The sequence below is a fragment of the Athene noctua genome, chromosome 9 (assembly GCF_965140245.1).
Source record: "Athene noctua chromosome 9, bAthNoc1.hap1.1, whole genome shotgun sequence".
Classification (NCBI taxonomy): domain Eukaryota; kingdom Metazoa; phylum Chordata; class Aves; order Strigiformes; family Strigidae; genus Athene; species Athene noctua.
In genome coordinates, this window is record NC_134045.1 from 3,818,743 (window position 1) to 3,835,636 (window position 16,894).

A 16,894-nucleotide genomic window follows, 5' to 3' on the forward strand; every position below is an offset into this window, starting at 1 on the left:
AATTTTACCAAGGACTACTGTGTTCATCAAAACAAAGCAGTTCACTGAAAATCTACCAAGGACTACAATGTTCAGCAAAATATTATACTTTTGGCCTTGAGGAACAAGTGGCTCTAACCAGTTGGAATTTTGCTAATGAGTAAAGATAGCCATATACGGATGGTAGAGGTTCAATTGGTTCTCTTAGGTAAGATAAAAAGTAAACCGTCTGAAAAACACTCTTGTTACTCAAGAAATTGGCCAAGAGAATCTGCGCATGCTCTGGGGAAAAAACAAAGTGAGAAAGACTACGAGCCTTCCTCCCAAAGACGCCCACCAGGAGGCGATGCGCAGGTGCAAAGATGGCATCAACTGCTGACACCAGCCTCTCGAACTAACCCAGCCTCACTCATGCACATGTATGTTTGTGTTACGCAATCCAATGAATATGGATATCCACACTGTCAGTTTTTGGTAAAATGTGCGGTGGGTGTGCAAGCTTTGTGGAGAAATCCCCTTGCACCCCGGCCGGAGTAAACATACCTGCTGTATAACTCCGAGTTGTGGGTTTTTTTTTCCGCGAATCATACCAAGTGCCCTGTCAGGGGATCCCCGGCGGGGGGGGGGAAGAGGAATGGCGGTACCAAGGAGAACTCGGTGAACCCCGCCCAAGCGTGGGGGGGTGCTGCAGGGAGGGGGCGCCCAGGGGGCAGTCCCTGCCTATCTCAGGGGCCGGCGGCGAAGAGAGGAAGTGGAAGAGGAAGAGAAGGCAACAGCGCCCGCCCCGACCGGCGCAGCCCCCAAAATGGCGGCGGCGGCGGTTGACGGAGGAAAGCGCCTTCCCGCCCCGCGGCCCTCACGCGGCGCCGGCCCCGCCCCTGAACGGGCTGCCCACACTCGCCATGGCGGCCGCGGCGTCTCGCCACACTCCGCGTCCTGCGCATGCGCCCCGCTGGCCCCGCCCCCGTGCCCGCACCCCCCATGGCGGACCCGCTCCCCTCGGGGCCGCCGTCCTGGCGGCGGCTCCGCGTCTGCGGCCGCTCCTGCGGGCTCCGGTGAGGCGGGAAGGTGGGGGGGGACCTCGGGGGTGGCGTCACGCCCGCCCCGCGGCCTCCCCCCGCCCGGGGGGGTGCGAACCCGGCGGCTCTGGGGGGGGTTGGGGTCCTCCCTCGGCTCCTCCTCTTCCCCCCCTCGCCTTTCCCTTCCCCGCCCTTCCCGGGGGTCACCGGGGGCCGTGACGTCCCGGCGAGCGCCCCGGCTGCGGGGCGGCGGGTTCAGCCCCCCCCACCTCCCCCCCGCCGCTGGTCGCTGTCCCCGCGGGCCTCGGCCGGGCGCCGGCGCAGCCGCTGGAGGCGGGGGGGTGCGGGCAGGCGGGCGGGCCGGCGGGGCCCAGCGTCCCTGGGGGCGGCGGGGGGGTCAGGGGCAGCCCCCAGGGAGCCCCCCCACACCGGCCCCGAGGCAGCCCCCACAATTTCCCCGCACACAAAGCCCCACAGGGCCGTTTCACGGACACACAGAGACCCCCCAGATCCCCTCCAGCTCCCCAGAGACAAACCCGAGACACCCCCCCGGCCCCACGGAGCGCCCCCCTTTTTACTGAGGGCCATGGCCCCACCAGGGCAGCCCCACGTGGAGGTGCAGGAGCTGGAGGAAGTTTTGCACGAGCCCCACGGGGGTGTAGGCCCCCAGCCCCAAATCCTCCAGCTGCTCCTCCCCCTTCACACCCACGGCAGGGGGGGCTCTGCCCCACAGCGGGGGTGTGTGTGTGTGTGTTACAGACCCACGGCGGGCTCCGTTCCCCCTTGGGGGCTGGGGAGGCTGGCTGGGATGGGAGCACCACCCCACCCCCCCCCAGGGTGCTGAAACAAAGAGCTTCACTCAGCAGTCAGGATTGAGTAGAACTGCTCAGCACTGGGCACCGCTGGGGATGGCTCCACCACAAGTGCCACACCTACTGACAAAACTCTCTAATATACACAAAAAGCACACATATGCAGAAAAAGGCAGTCTTATGCTAATGCTTCTCAGAATTCATTTACGTAGTCTGAGAATGCATAGTAAAAAAATCAGCAGCTTCTCCCTGCAGCCTGAAGGGGAGCAGGGAGCCGAGGGTCCAGCTCAGCGTGCAGAGGGCGAGCTGAGGGAAGCCGCGGCTGTGTCCCGTCACCCAGGGCTGTGTTGCTGTCCGCTTGCATTTGCTCTCAGCCAGGCTGTCGTGAGCCTAGCCTGGGGCTGGGGCAGCCTTTCTGGAAGCCCGGAGAGGAGGTGCCCTTCCTGGCAACGCCTTCCCCAGATCTCATCCTAGTCTCTGCTCCTGCCTTTCCAGAGATGCATGTTTGCAGGTCACCGTGAGTCTGGATAGGCTCACGCACCCCGGTGTAACCGCATAGGCAGGAGGTGTTTGGTTGGGATCATTGTAAGGGGTCAGGCCCTTCAACACCAGCCTGGGAACCGCTGGTGTGCTGTGGCAGGAGCTGCTGGCCATGCTGAGAGTGTGGGCACTTCCCTTATTTTGCATAGTGGCTGCTAAAAGAGCTTTTATTTCTTCAGCCTGGCTCTTGCTAGCAGAGGGTGAACGCTGTTAGGGGCAGAGCTGTGCTCATGCTGAGCAGGGGGTGGTCTGTGGGTCTGTCCTGGGGGAATGCATCCCTACAGGCCCTCTGAAGGACCTGGTGTAGGAGACCTCAGCTGCTGGGTACAAGAAAGCTAGAATGGGATGTTGTCTGATACTTTCTTATATATGAGAACCTGCCTTCTCTTCTTGGCGTGTCTGTCCTCTGAGCCATCCTTCCACCAAACCCTCTCTGGTGCATTCCCTCCCTCTTCTCCCACACCCTGCAGGGTTACGTTGGACCTGGCAAGGAGCAAGTGCTCAAAGTCTACTACCTGCCAGGAGTGCCTGGAGCCTTCCGCAGGACTTTCCAGATCCAAGTGGGTCACCTGGAACCCGAAGAAATCTCCCTGAAGGGAGAGGGGAGCTTTCCCAGGATCTACTTGGACCTGCCCAGGAACATCAAAGGTGAGCACGGCCCATCTGCTCTGCCATGTCCCATGCCCGTAGGGCAGCTCACACCTGCCTCCACCAAGCCTGGAGGTTTCAGGGCTGTCAGACCAACACTCAACCCCCGGTTGCTTCCTGAGCCTCTGGCAGATGAGCCCGTGTGGGCTTTGCCCCAGGAACCATCCTGCAGAGCTTTCCAGCATGTGTCGGAGTCCTGGGAAGGTGATGGCTAGACAGAAATGCTCTGGAAAGCTGAGCACAGGCTGGCAGGGATTTTGGCAGGGTTGGATTTGCAGCACATTGCAGGGGATGAGATGCTCCCATGTGGGGAGGAAGATGAGTGGGAATGAACATCAGGGTTGATAGAGGAGAAGCAGCATGGACTTTCCATACATTGCTTGGGGAGGGTGTTTCTGGGAGAGGCCAGAGTCGGGGGAGTGGGGCTTCCCAGCTTTGAGGGGAATGGCTCTGTGCCCCGCTTCTATTTGTGGATGTTTTCTTCCTTCAGGAAATGAAAAATATGAGAAGGTCCTCAAGGAGGTGATAGAAAAGATAGAAGAAGATGGCCAGAGAGAGGAAGCAGCAGTTCTGGGGGCGGCTGTGGCTGCGGAGCCACCCCCAGATCCCTTGGACGCCTTGGTGAGAATGGCTGCTGCCCCGTTTGACGCGTGCCACCCTCCCCCGATGTCACTGGGTCCCTTGCAGCCCGCAGCAGGCTTCCCGGGGCCCTGCTGGCACTTGGGACCTCCCTGCCCACACCTGCCCATGATCCTGCACAGCTCAGCAGTGCCCCCGGGGCTGCCCCAGGGAGAGATCCTGAAGACCCTGCTCAAGTGATAGAATTTATGGCACTTCGTGATGGGATGTAGGTCATCACTGGGGGATTTGCTGCTCACAACCCAAGCCCTGCCAGGTTTACAGAGCTTAATAGCAGCAGCCTGACTGTGCTCTGGGACTGTGCTGCCAGTGCTGATCTCTAAGAGACAGCAGCTTTATCGTGGCTCCCTTTACAAGAGAGCTCTTGTCCGAGCTGCTTTGGCACTGGCTGGGGGCAGGCAAAGACTTGGAGCTCTGGAAGGTTCCTGGCTTGTCTGTCTGGCCATATCAGCTTTTGTAACAGTGACTGGGCAGGCGAAGTTGCTGGACTTCATTGCCCCTGAGATGAGGCCCTGACTGAGAGAGCAGGAGGTGTCACAGACACTGAGCAGCGAGACAGAAGGACCCCATCACCCCTCCAACACGAGCAGGGGGGAACCTTGGGAAGGACCGTTGCTAACCAGCCGCTGCCTTTCCTTCCCTCAGCTGGACCCTGGGCTGCAGATGCAGATGGATCAGCTGCTGATGGAAGAACACACCCTGGAGCAGCAGAAAGCTCTCACCTCTGGTCCCCCAGAGGCCACTGCCTTTGACCAGCGGGCTCGTCAGAGGCTTCTCAAGTTAGTAGGGGCTCCTGTACCCTGTCTCCAGGTGCCCCGAGGGTAACACCCAGCAGTGCACCCCTGCTCCTGAGAGCTGGGGGTAGTGGGGACTCCAGAAAGGGTCTGATCCTGGTAGCTTTGCCGTGCTCCCTGTGAGCAGCTGAGTGTCCTCACTGCCACAGAGCCACCCTGAGCTTTGGAGGTGCTCAGCTCCCCACAGGCACTGGGTCCTGCTCTTAGGGCTGAGGGGGCCAGTGCAGAGCATCAAGCCCTTCCAGACAGCACCAGCACCGTCCCTGCTGACCAGATCTGAAAGAGGCAACTCAAAGCTGGCATCTGTTCCAGCTAACAGACCATAATGAGCAAAAAGAGTAGGGAGTCGCAGAGGCTGACACACCCTTGACAAACCCTAAATCAGGTGGCCTGGATGCTGGTGGGACCGCAGGGCTTACCTCAGTAACTCGGTCCTTGCCTCTGCTCCTCATGAGGAGGCATGGGCACGGTAGGCTCCAGTTCAGGAAGATGCTCTGCAAAACAGATCACGTAGGTGCTTTGCCGAGTGAGATTGCTCTGGAAAAGGACCCTCCCACGAATCTTGTAGGTGTTGATTACTACATCTGCTGGTGCTGCTTTGGGGACAGATCTGGTTGCTGAGCAGTGAAGATTTCCTGTGCAGGCGAATCTTATGACAAGGTCCTTGGCAGCTTTACTTCTGTGCCAGGGAAGCTGATGGAGCAGCTCATCCTAAACTCCTAAACACCATCATACAACACATGGGGGACAACCAGATGCTCAGGCCCAGTCAGCATGGGTTTATGAAAGGCAGATCCTGCTTGACAAACCTGATCTCCTATTGACAGAGCGACCTGCTTATTGTATGAGGGAAAGGCTGTGGATGTAATTTACCTTGACTTTAGCAAGGCTTTTGACACCGATGCCCACAGCATTCTCCTGGCAAAAATGGCTGCTTGAGGCTTGGACAATCGCACACTTTGCTGGGTGAAAAACTGGCTGGACAACCAGGCCCAGAGAGTTGTGGTGAACGTAGTTAAATCCAGTTGGTGGCTGGTCATGAGTGGTGTCCCCCAGGGCTGGGTTTTGGGGCCACTCCTGTTTAACATCTTTACTGATGATCTAGATGAGGGGATTGAGTGCCCCCTCAGTCAGTTTGCAGATGACACCCAGTTGGGTGGGAGTGTTGATCTGCTCGAGGGTAGGGAGGCTCTGCAGAGAGACCTGGACAGGCTGGAGCCATGGGCTGAGCCCAACTGCATGAGCTTCAATAAGGGCAAATGCCGGGGGCTGCCCTTGGGCCACAACAACCCCCAGCAGGGCTACAGGCCTGGGGAGGAGTGGCTGGAGAGCTGCCAGTCAGAGAGGGACCTGGGGGTGTTGACTGACAGCCGGCTGAACAGGAGCCAGCAGTGTGCCCAGGGGGCCAAGAAGGCCAATGGCATCCTGGCTTGTGTCAGAAATAGCATGGCCAGCAGGGGCAGGGGAGGGATCTGACCCCTGTACTCGGCACTGGTGAGGCCGCCCCTCGATTCCTGTGTTCAGTTTTGGGCCCCTCACTACAAAAAGGCCATTGAATGACTCGAGCGTGTCCAGAGAAAGGCAGCGAAGCTGGTGCAGGGTCTGGAGCACAGGTCGCAGGAGGAGCGGCTGAGGGAACTGGGGGGGTTTAGTCTGGAGAAGAGGAGGCTGAGGGGAGACCTCACATCACCCTCTACAGCTACCTGACAGGAGGGTGCAGAGAGCTGGGTTTGAGCCTCTTTAGCCTAGTAGAAAGTAACAGGACAAGAGGGCATGGCCTCAAGTTGCGCCAGGGAAAGTTTAGACGAGATGTCTTTCTTTAGTATTTCTTTACAGAACGGGTTGTTAGGCGTTGGAATGGGCTGCCCAGGGAGGTGGTGGAGTCCCCATCCCTGGAGGTGTTTAAGAGTAGGGTCGATTTAGAGCTTAAGGATATGGTGTAGTTGGGAACTGTCAGTGCTAGGTGAACGGCTGGACTAGATGATCTTCAAGGTCCTTTCCAAGGTAGATGATTCTGTGATTCTGTCTTGAAGCACTTTCAGGCTGGGGCTGTACATAGGGTTTAACAGTTTCATTGAGACCAGTGGAGGTCCACTGGGCTTATCTACAGTGGCTTTCCATAGCAGAGGACCTGGCACCAGTATTCATTTTAAACTAGTTTTATTTTAAGGTCCTACTGGTAACTGATAAAACCTAGGTGCTATGCTCCTTGTGACTTACCAAAGTCTTATTACCAGGTGGTCAGGCCTGGGGTTTCCTGGGCTTGAGTTGAGTTTTTAGGGCAGCAAATCCAGAAATACCCATTTTATTTGCATCTTTCATGCTCTTGGAAATGCAGCCAGGCTGTGGTTTAAGGACTGTCCTTACTCCTCCTTTCAGAGCTGAGCTGCCCGAGTACCTCCTGGACTTTGGGTATGTGATTCTCGTTAACACCCCCACGCACGTCGTGACGATCACCAACACTGGGCAGTTCCCTGTGTCCTTCTGCGCTGACGGACTGGTCCTGCGTGGCACAGGTAACCAGTGCTGGAGAGCCTTCACGTGGGCTCGAAGGAGCTGTCTCTGACAGATTAGCTTAAGCCACTGGGCATGGGGAGGTTTTTTGAGTGCTTGTATGTGTAACTCTCTCCTCCTTGGGACCTGCTGCCTGGTGCTTTAGAGCCTGAGTTCTCCAGGCCAGCAGCGCTCATAGACCCGGCCCGCCCGGGCCCGCCCTAATGCTTCCCTGCAGGGGCTGGATGGGCTGATCACCTTGGTCACCTCTCAGCATCTTCTGCTCTTGGCTACCATGAGCATCATCTGATGGGTGCCCCATGGGCTTGTGTTGCAAACAGATGGACCCTTTGTGGTTTGGAAGTGCTTTGTTTAAAGTTCATCATGCCATAGCACTTCTGTTCAGCCTTTAGTGAGGAGACAGCCTGTGAGGTCCTCTGTTGTATCAAAACAGGCTTCGAAACAGGCCGTGACGTAAGGCTGCAGCACCAGCAAACGGTGCCTCGCCGTGTCTGAAGGGTGATCAGGTGCCTCCTCTAAGTTGTTTTTTGAAGAGTACCATGGCATGGGGGAATCTAAATTGGAAATTATCCTCTGGAGAGGTCTGGGCACCCTTCCCTGGGATGCCTAGTGAAGGAATGGCTGGAGCTCCTCAACACAGATGTTTCCTTTTTACCATGTGGGTCTTGGATTCTGGCTGTGAAAACCCTTTCTCCTTGTGCGGTGACAAGGGAGAAGGAGTGGCAGTCTTCTCCACAGGTTCAAAGGGGTCCTTCACACAGCTGTCAGCCAGGACATATGGCCTTAATGTGCTTGTGACACGTTCATGTGGATTATGTATCTCAGCTGCTTTATTTTCATCTGTTCAGGGTTTCAGTGTGGAGCTGGACCACGTGAAGCACCTGCCCTGCCGCGAGAGCAAGACCTTTGAAGTGCGCTTCGACCCACAGAGTGCCAACCTGCCGCTGGGAGAGGTGGACGTGCTCCTGCCCATCAAGGTACCTGCGGCGTGCTTCCTCGCCCCACTGTGCCGTGCGCCTCTCGGGGCAGGTTGGGGACAGCAGCCGATGTCACCGTGGCTCTCAGCTGGATGCTCTGTCCTTCCCTAGGTAGCAGGAGGCCCCACGTTCCACGTCCGCCTCCGTGCCAGCGTGGCCATGCCAGCCCTCTGCGTCTCCAGGGACAGGCTGGAGTTCTCCACTCTCCAGTGTGGGCAGTGCCAGGAGGAAACCATCCAGCTCCACAGTCAGCTCCAGGTCCCCTGTAACTGGCTCATCACTATAAATGAGCCTGTTAAGAAGGTAAAGCACAGACCATGTGTAACACATACCTTCTCGGCTGGGTTTTCTTTGCCTCTCTTGCCCTTTCTGCCCCTGTGGCTGCGTGAGCGCTTGGGCTGCAGCTCGTCTGAGGAAGCTTTGGAGGGTACAGAGCAAGGCTGGCTCACCTGGACCTGGGCATTAGCTGGTGCTTCACTTCTCTGCCACCTTCCCCCACTCCTCCTCTTCTGAGGACGGTGCCTCCCCATCTGCCTGCCCTGCCGACGTGTTCTCCCTCCAGTTCAGGCCAGGGGTGGCCTCGGCTGGTTTGGCTGTGGGTGCCCTCAGCACCGTGACGGTGTCTCAGAGCACTGCAGGGACCAAGGGTCTGTCCTCGCAGACCGAGGAGACCTCACACAATTGTTTTCTGTGCTCAGGTGGACAAGCATTGGCCAGCGAGGGTGCGTCAGAAGGTGCCCCAGAAGCTGAAAGCCCAGCCGTGTGTCTTCGAGGCGCTGCCCTCGGCTGGAACCCTCGCTCCGGGACAGCGATGCAATGTCCGAGTGAGGTTTTCGCCCACAGAAGAGGTGAGATGGGTGAGTGTCACCCCCAGGAGGTCTGGCAGGACAGTGTGGTAACGAGAGCCCAGCACATGGAGGAGGAGACGGCGTCTGCCTCCACAGAGAGCTTTCTGCAAGCCCTGTACCCACTGTGCCTCAGTTTCCCCTGCAGCACACTCTTCTGAGAGGGGCTTTGAAATCCCCCTGGGGAGCTTGCTCAGAGAGCATCAGGGCACGCTGGGCTGGCTGCCTCTCGGCGCGTGGGGGGAAATCTGCCTGTTTGCCCTCGTCTCCCCCTTGCAGGCGCCTGTTTGAGGCTGCAGCGCCCTGGTGCAGAGCAGCTGGCGCGCTCACAGGGGATAACCCTGCAAGGGCCAGTCTAGTCAAGTCCTGCTGCTGGTACCAGCAGGCAAAACAGCCACCGGGCACCTTCCTGGGCACGGCAGGACAGTCACCTGGAGTGGTTGCTGCCAGCAGTCCCTGTGGCTCTGGCTCAGCCTGCCTGCGCGTTCCCAGGCACTCTGGGAGTCAGCTGCAATGACGGGGCGTTCCCAAAGGCAGTTTGCCTGTGGCCACCGTGGCTTGGAAACTGGCAGTGGGTAACAGGATGGACACAGGTGCTTCCGTGCCTGGGAACAGTCCCAGGGATGTTTTAATTGCTGTAGAGGTGTAACCATCTTGTGTCTGGCATTGACCAGAGCCAAACACTGAGCAGAGAAGTCGACCCTTATTTCTAGCCAGTGAGAGCTCACCTGCCTCATTCATCGAGCTGATGTTTGCCTGATGCAGCAGTGCCAGGACTGTGTCTGGGAAACGTAACCCTGAGGACCTTTCTCATGAGCATCACACTCCCTTGTGACTAGGTGAAAACATCTGATAGTGCATTTTAGATTCATCTGACACCAAAATAGCCAGTTAGACTTCACATTAGGATTCATCCCAGTTCCTCAGAGCCAGCATGCAGATGCTGTAGCCCCTGCTGGAAGTAAGCATCTGTTTTCCATTCCCTTAGAGGTACTGGTGACACCCCTGCCCTGGGGAAAGAGTTGAATTTGAGGCCCTGTCACTTGGGACTTCATGGAGGAGCTTTCTGTGCCTCTCTCTTTTCAGAAGTCCTACAGAAGTGAGATGAAGATTACTGTTTGCCAGAGCAGCCAGAACCTCCAGCTGCAGGTCTCGGGGCGTGGGCTGGAGCCACGGCTGGAGTTCAGCCCCCCAGTGCTCGAGCTGGGACCGTTGCTGCCGCACAGCCGTGGAGCAGAGGGGACGGTGGTGGTGAAGAACCCATGCGAGTTCCCCATCGAGTTTTACTCGCTGGAGTTCGACCAGCAGTACCTTGCTGAGGAGCAGGTGAGAGGGAAGCTCTGGTCCCCATGTGCATGCTCCCGTAGCTTCACAGTGCTCCAGCATTCCCGGGTTCATGCCAGGGAGATGGAGACAGTCCCCAGGGCAAAGCCTGGTGGCATTTCAGGGTTAGCCAGCTCTGCTGGCAGACTGTGGAGGGGCCTGGATAGTCCGTGTTGTTAGAAACACGCCCTGCACATGGCTTCTATTCCCTACATGCACAGATCCTGCAGATGCTTAAAGACTATGACTGCCGTAACACCTTATTGCTGCCTCCACGTGCCCCGGGTGAGAAGCTGCCCCCAGAGGTGCTGGAGTACTATCAGGAGCAGAAGAGGCTGCAGGATGAGGAGTCCAAGACTGGGGAACCAGCAGGCCAGGACAACGGTGAGGGTTTGGCATTGGCTGTCCTGAGTGTGGACACAGCGGGGAGTCCAGCCCGCACACCCCGAGCTCTCCACGGGAAGCCCAGGCTTTCAGCAGCCACCCATTCCCCAGCTTGGTGGAGGAATTCCAGCGTGAAAGTCTGTGCCTTGTAACACGCAGACTTTGAAAATGTCCAGTCTCTGTCAGATCAAGGAAGAAAGTCCTCTGCTGGGATCATTCACGCTGTCTCATCCCAGAGCTCATTCGTTTTCTCCTCCGTGTTTGATGAAAGCCAGTCCAATGAGGTGGACTCTAAATCTGAACGCGGAGGAGGAGGAGGAAGCTGTTGAGATAAGACAGGGGATGGGTAACGTTGCAGACGGGGCAGGGACAAGTGAGAGGCCAAAGAGGTTCTCCCCAGTTTTGCCAAATGAGCACCTTTTTGCCCCAGGAGCTGCTGGGATCAGGGTGATGCGGTTCCCTTTCCTAGGCAGGGCAGCGCGCTCTCTGTCCTGCGTGACACTGCAAGCTGAGATGGCTTTTGGTGACCTCCTAAGGGCAAAGGTGGGAGCTCTTTGCAAATGCTGTTGTGGTGAATTCAGAGCCCAGCTACATCTCCTGGAGTAATATTCCTAAAGCATCCAGCTTTTGATAATCACTTGATGTCCAAATGGAGCCTCTCCCTTGGGACGGTGTAAAATGCCTGGTTCTGCCTGTCCGCCCCTTACTCAGCAGGGCCTGGGACCAAACTCCCATGAGGACCATGTTGACAGGTCACGGGAGGTTTGGCCCTGTCCTTTTAGGTATTGCCAAAGGCTTGTTCTTTCCTCTTTCTGCCAGCCCATTTCCTATACTCTGAAGAGGCACCTTGACCACCATCTAGGGCAGACCCTGATCTGCACAAGCCTAAAGGAGGGGCATGGTGAGATGTGGTGTTGGTTTCAGCAGAGTCTTCTCTCCCAGGATCTGAGGGGATGGGGAGGATGATCAGGGTCATAGGTAGGCAGGAGGCTGACTTTTCTATCTGGTTCCGCACAGCAGAGCATGGGCAGAGCGTCACCAGCAGCAGGGCGGCCTCGGGAGAAGTGACCGACAGCCCTGTGCATAGGGCCGTCGCCCACCACCTTGGCATCGATATCTCTGCAGGGGGGCGCGCGGCCCGAGACCGCAGAGGGATCGTCCTCATCGTCCATGGGGCACCCCTGACAGGTAGGTGAGCCGAGCCCGTGGCTGCAAGGAGGGTGGGGGGAGCAGGAGAGACACGTCCTGGTGGGCCGTGCTGCTTGGTTGACCACTTGAAGCGAAGCGAGGTAAGCCACAGCCCTGCTGGTACATGAAATGGTCCCAGGCCTTCACCAGCTGGGGCAAGTGCTGTGGCTCACCCCGTGTCCACAGAGCCAGGCTATCCTCCCCCCACACAGGGTGGCCGTGTCCCCGTTGCTTGGTGGGAGCACGGTGCCTAGTGCCCAGGTTGCCTCATGGGCGCGGTCCCTCGCCCACACTGACCCCCAGCCCGGGCCCAGATGTTGCCTGAGGCAGCGCCGGCCAGCGCAGGGGTGGCGGGACCGGGCTCGAAACAATGTCCTGGCCCAGGGTTGAGGTCCCCACGAGGGACAAAGCGCTCAGCTGGGTGTGAGGTGGAGGTGATCCGCCTGGCTCTAGAGGACAACGCTTCCAGCCGTGCTCAGCTCCCTCCCTCGTGGTCTCCCCTAAAGGGGCACTTGATTTCCCACTGTCCTTGAAACTTTGAAATCCTGTCTGGGGACTTTCTAGAGCCTGTCCCTGAAAATGCTTCACGTGCAAGTGTCACCAAGCAGTCTTCCTCTCTCTCAAGGAAAGACAGCGGCAGCGGTTGCCCTGTCCAAATACTACGGCGCTGCCTGCTTGTCCATCGACGCCGTGGTGACAGAAGCCATCTCGGACAGGAGCAGCTCGGCAGGGCTGCGCGCCCAGGAGCTGTGCATCGGGGCTGCCATCGAGCAGAGCTGCAAGGAGGCAGAGGGTGCCGGTAAGGAGACATGCTGGACCCAGAGCAGCGCTTCAGAAACCCACCCTGACCGTCCACTTCTGCTTGCTCCAGAGAGGGAGTCTGACAGCCCTTGGATCTCTTAGGGAACATGGGTGCAGCGTGCAGAAATGCAAAGCCGTTTCATAAAGCATCTCGTGTTAGTAAGAAAAATAATCTCTGTTTTAAGGGCTCAGACAGGGGCACTTTTACTGCCTCTGGGCTTCTCAGCACACACTCCTTTTCCTAGGAGTGGTGAAGCACACCTGAATTTTTCTCAGGGTTTTTTTACATTTCCTCAAAGCTGAATCCAGCTGACTCTTCGTGGCCATCAGGCAGAACTGATGCCCACCTGAACAAGGAAGAAGCCCTCTGAAGCTGCTCATGAAGCACTAGACAACTGACTTTGAGTGTGGCTTCAGAAACACGAGAGGAAGGGAAGAATAACCTCCCAGAGTTTCAGATGAGACTCTTTTCTCCAGAGGTTTCCCTATACACGCTGTCAGGTCACACAGCTCGTGCATGTGGTGCCATTCTCCACCTGAGACCAGAGACGTTTAGAAAACCTGGTTGGGCAGTTGGTGCCCCGAGCTCTGCAGGGTGAGGCCAGACCCTGGTTCTGGTGGGGGAAGTTTTGCATTGCTCAGCTTTGAACCTGGTTGGGTTGGGAGCTGGCGGAAGGAAGAAGGGTCTGGGCCCCAGGTGGGGTTAGCCCATGCGGAGGATTTGGCTCCAGTGGAGATGGGGATGCAGCTGGGGCAGGGCTGCATGTTACCGTCTCCACGTGAGAGTGCAGGATGGGCGCAAGGTACAGAAATGATGCTCCTGGAGGATGGAGCCTCGGCTTGATCCATAGGGGAGCTACTGTGCGGCGTCACCTGCGTGCACATTTGTGAGGAGGGACGCTGAGCTGTGCCTTAAAAACTGTCTGGCTTTAAAATCCAGTATCAGGTGGTGTGCTTTACCATGCTAAAAAGAGAAGCAGGGCAGGAGCTGCTTCTGGAGATGGGTGCTGCTAGTGCCCGGCAGGCTGGGGGACGAGGGCCGTGTCCCTGCCAGGGTTCAGGGCTGTGTCCGTTGGGGTGGAAGGTGCCTGCTTGCTCCCCACTGAGCGTCTGTCCCCTCCGCAGGTCACAATGCAGATGAGTCCCTCAGCAAGCAGTTCCGCGCCAAGGCCAAGCGCAGCCTAGACACGAGCCGGTCCAGCTCTGTGGACAAAGTCAGCCGGCAGTCCGTCAGCTCCCGAGGCCAGGTGAGAGCTGCGGCAGGCGAGAAGAAGAGGGATGGCCCCACAGCCCAATCCCAGAAGCAGCATCTGGTGGATCTGACAGGCTCCCAGGTGAAGCACGGCCTGCACTGGTTGATGCCTGGGACCTTTCTGTTGCCTCTGAGAAGTGAAGGGGCCGCTTCCAGTGGAGGTTCTGTGTCACCCAGAGCCTGGTGCGGGGGTCTGTAGTGCAGAGAGCCAGCTGGGCAGGCTGGGCATGGCTCAGGCTGGGAATGAAACCCTGGCAGAAACACTCTACGGCATCTCAGCCGTTTGTTGGCAAAGTGCAGTCCTGGCTAATGTGGCTGCAGCCGTGGGCAAAGCTGCGGGATGCTGCGCTGGGGGCTTGCGAGCTTGGGTCTCTGCTGGCCACGCACGCACCCTCCAGCGTGCTCCCCTGGAGCTGCTGGCCTGCAGTTTTGTTCTAGTCTCCTGCTAGTGAGAAACCCCAGCTCCAAGCCCAGCAGTTGGAATTGTTTGGGGGTTTCCAAAGCGGTTGATTTTTCTGGTGGTGTTCGACATTGCAAGGCTCATCAAGTTCTCACCTCTCTCCCCGTCCCTGCTTTCCTGCGCAGCGATCGCTGAGCATCGGTAGCAGCACATCAGAAGAGCTGGGCTTTAGGAGCTGTGTGCTGCCCGAGGACCTGCTGGTGGCCATCCTCTCTGACAGGCTGCAGGTACGTGGGGTGGGGGCATTCTTGCTCCAGAGAGACAGGCAGCGAGGTACAATTCAGAGAGGAGGAGGAGGGCTGTGCCTGCTCTTGGAGGAGTCCTGGGCTGCGTGCAGGGATCCGTGGGTGAAGCTGCAGATGCCATGAGCTGGCAGAGCGCGGGGGAAGATCAGAGCTTGTCTGAGCTGCTGCACTTGGAACTGTGATGGCTGGTGATCTCTGACGACAGGCTTTAGTGACTGGCTGAGAGCCCAATGCGTGCGACAGCTGACTTTCTCTTCCTTCTTGGCTTTATCTGCAACTGAGCGACTGCTACCAGGGAGTGGTGTTTGATGGCCTGGAGACCCTCTATGCACGCAGCACGGCGTCTGCTCTCCTCTGCCTGCTCAGAGCTGTCAGAAATCGGCCTTACATCTATTTTGTGAACCTGTTCCAGGATTATGCTTCTTGGAAAGCCAGGGAGATGGCTGCAAAAGAGCAGGAAGGTGAGACTCTTCGTCTCCGTAACTCTGACATGTTCTCTCTCAAGCCTTCAACCTTACCCGTGTGTATCTGGGTTACCAGCAGAACTTGTAAGAGGGGTTTTTATTAATCCTTCCACCTTCTGCCTCGGTGTAGCCAGCACTCAGCTCACAGTTGCTTAAAATACAGCAATGCTGAGGCTGACCTCAGTCTCTAACATTAAAGCTTGGGCACAAGTGTAAGCTGCTGTGGCTCAATAACTAACCACCGGCCAGCCGTCCACGGCGCTGGGGCGTGTGAGCCAGGCAAGGCACGGGAACTCACTGAGCAGCGGTAGTTTGGGGGCTTGTCTGAATTTTGAAGCGGGAATGTGAGCTCGCCAGTATCTCCTGGCAGGATGATAGGCTGGGTCAGGACAGAGTTGTGAATCCTGGCAGCTCACCCAGAGCAGCAAGCTCTGCTTGCAGGCACTGACGGTTTCTCCTCTGGTCTGTGCTGAAGGACGGGAGCGGGAAGAAGCTGCCAGGAGGGAGAAAGCACGCCTCTGGGAGATGGACGAGGACGAGTATAATGCCCTCACTGAGGAGGAGAAAATTCATTTTGCTAACAGTATACTGCAAGTCCAGCGTGAGAGGAAGAAGAGGTCTGTAAGCCTTCTATGGGTGTCTCCCCAGGATAGTGTCCCCAAAGGGTTTCCCTGCTCCGGAGACCTTGGTTGAGCTCAGAGGGGTTACCAAGGTCAAAAGCATTAATTACCAGCAGCACAAGGACTGCCAGTTCCACCTCCCTGGTTCCCAGCAGAGGAGGCACCTTCCTCCGGTGAGATGAGAACATCCTCTCTCCGCTTTAGTGGTGAGCCCTTCGGCTTGGACACAGGCTGCAGGGAGCTGGGCTCTGTGCTTGCCTTGCCACTGTGCTTACAGGTGTCTCTAGTTAATGATGTTCATTCTCATCTTCTTCATCGCCCTTCTTCTCCAAACCAGAGGGGTTGTGGTGTGGGTTGGTGTGAGGCACAGCTGTGCTGGCTTGGTTTAGATCCCAGTCCTGGTGTAGGTGAGGCCCTTGCACTGCTGAGCTCCCAGGGTTTTCCTTTACTGAGTGACACCAGCCATAAAGCTGGTTTCTCCTAGGCTCAGCTTCAGCTGCAGCAGCAGGTGAGCCTGGAAGAAGCTCTGATCCAGCAAAGCAGCCCTGTTCAGGAGGATACACAGGATAAGCTTATGGCTCTCTTAACTCCTGCCTGAAACTTGGGGAGGGACTTGCTTAAAGCGAGCCTGTGTGTCAGCACTTCCTTCAGCCCCAGCTGAAGTTTGTTTCCCTGGATCAGTCATTCTTTGGCAGCATTGCTGGAGGTGTCCAGGTGGGCATTACTGGAGAAGTAGTGCAATTTAGGCCTTGTGACAGCAAAGCCTAGATTTGGCTGGCCCTGGAGGTCCCCTCCCGCCTTCCCTCACTTTGGATGTCCCAGCCTCCCCAGATTGAGGGAAGTCCACAGAGCTGGTCTAACGGTTGTGCCTGGCCTGAGGGTCAGTGAATGAAGTGTGGGACCACCTGGGATTGCAACGAGCCCAGATTTCTGACGGTGACTCTCGGGGATGTTTTGTTTGTCTTGCTGAAGGGAGATGGAGCGGCTGGCTGGAGAGCTTGAGGAAAAGCACCGGTGGGAGCTAGAACGCTTGAAGGAGGAAGAAGAGCTGAAGAAGTCATCGAAGTGGGCCAAGAGAAAGCTTTGGAAAGATAACGATAATGCTGCAAGGAAGAAAAGCCAGCCTGGAGTCGGGCAGGTGGGTGGTTGTGTTTATAGAGATGAGTAAAAGCCCTGGGGCCCCTCCTGCTGAGCCGAACCATTCCTGGCGCAGCCAGCAGCCACCCGCAGTGCTGGGGATGAGCACCTGGCCGTCGGTAACACACGGGGCTGTGCTGGGAAACAGCAGCCAGTGTTTGATCCTGCTGCTGCTTCACCAGGGCTATTTTTGCCTGGGTTTATTGGGTAGAGCTGCTCTTCTAGGGTCATGCTGCCTTTGAGTCATGGCTTC

At 57.3% G+C, this 16,894-nt stretch overlaps 1 protein-coding gene across 1 annotated transcript in view; it reads left to right on the forward strand.

Moving 5' to 3' along the window:
- Window positions 1–16,894, forward strand: part of LOC141963919 (hydrocephalus-inducing protein homolog) — a 74,137-nt gene that overhangs the window by 54,135 nt on the left and 3,108 nt on the right. The window contains 16 exon segments of the mRNA XM_074913653.1: window positions 4,283–4,416; window positions 6,811–6,972; window positions 7,802–7,922; window positions 8,034–8,225; window positions 8,621–8,770; window positions 9,854–10,093; window positions 10,312–10,501; window positions 10,634–10,787; window positions 10,789–10,820; window positions 11,492–11,662; window positions 12,288–12,461; window positions 13,589–13,807; window positions 14,254–14,396; window positions 14,692–14,881; window positions 15,360–15,501; window positions 16,477–16,642. Of these exon segments, the coding sequence (XP_074769754.1) occupies window positions 4,283–4,416; window positions 6,811–6,972; window positions 7,802–7,922; window positions 8,034–8,225; window positions 8,621–8,770; window positions 9,854–10,093; window positions 10,312–10,501; window positions 10,634–10,787; window positions 10,789–10,820; window positions 11,492–11,662; window positions 12,288–12,461; window positions 13,589–13,807; window positions 14,254–14,396; window positions 14,692–14,881; window positions 15,360–15,501; window positions 16,477–16,642 (2,580 nt within the window).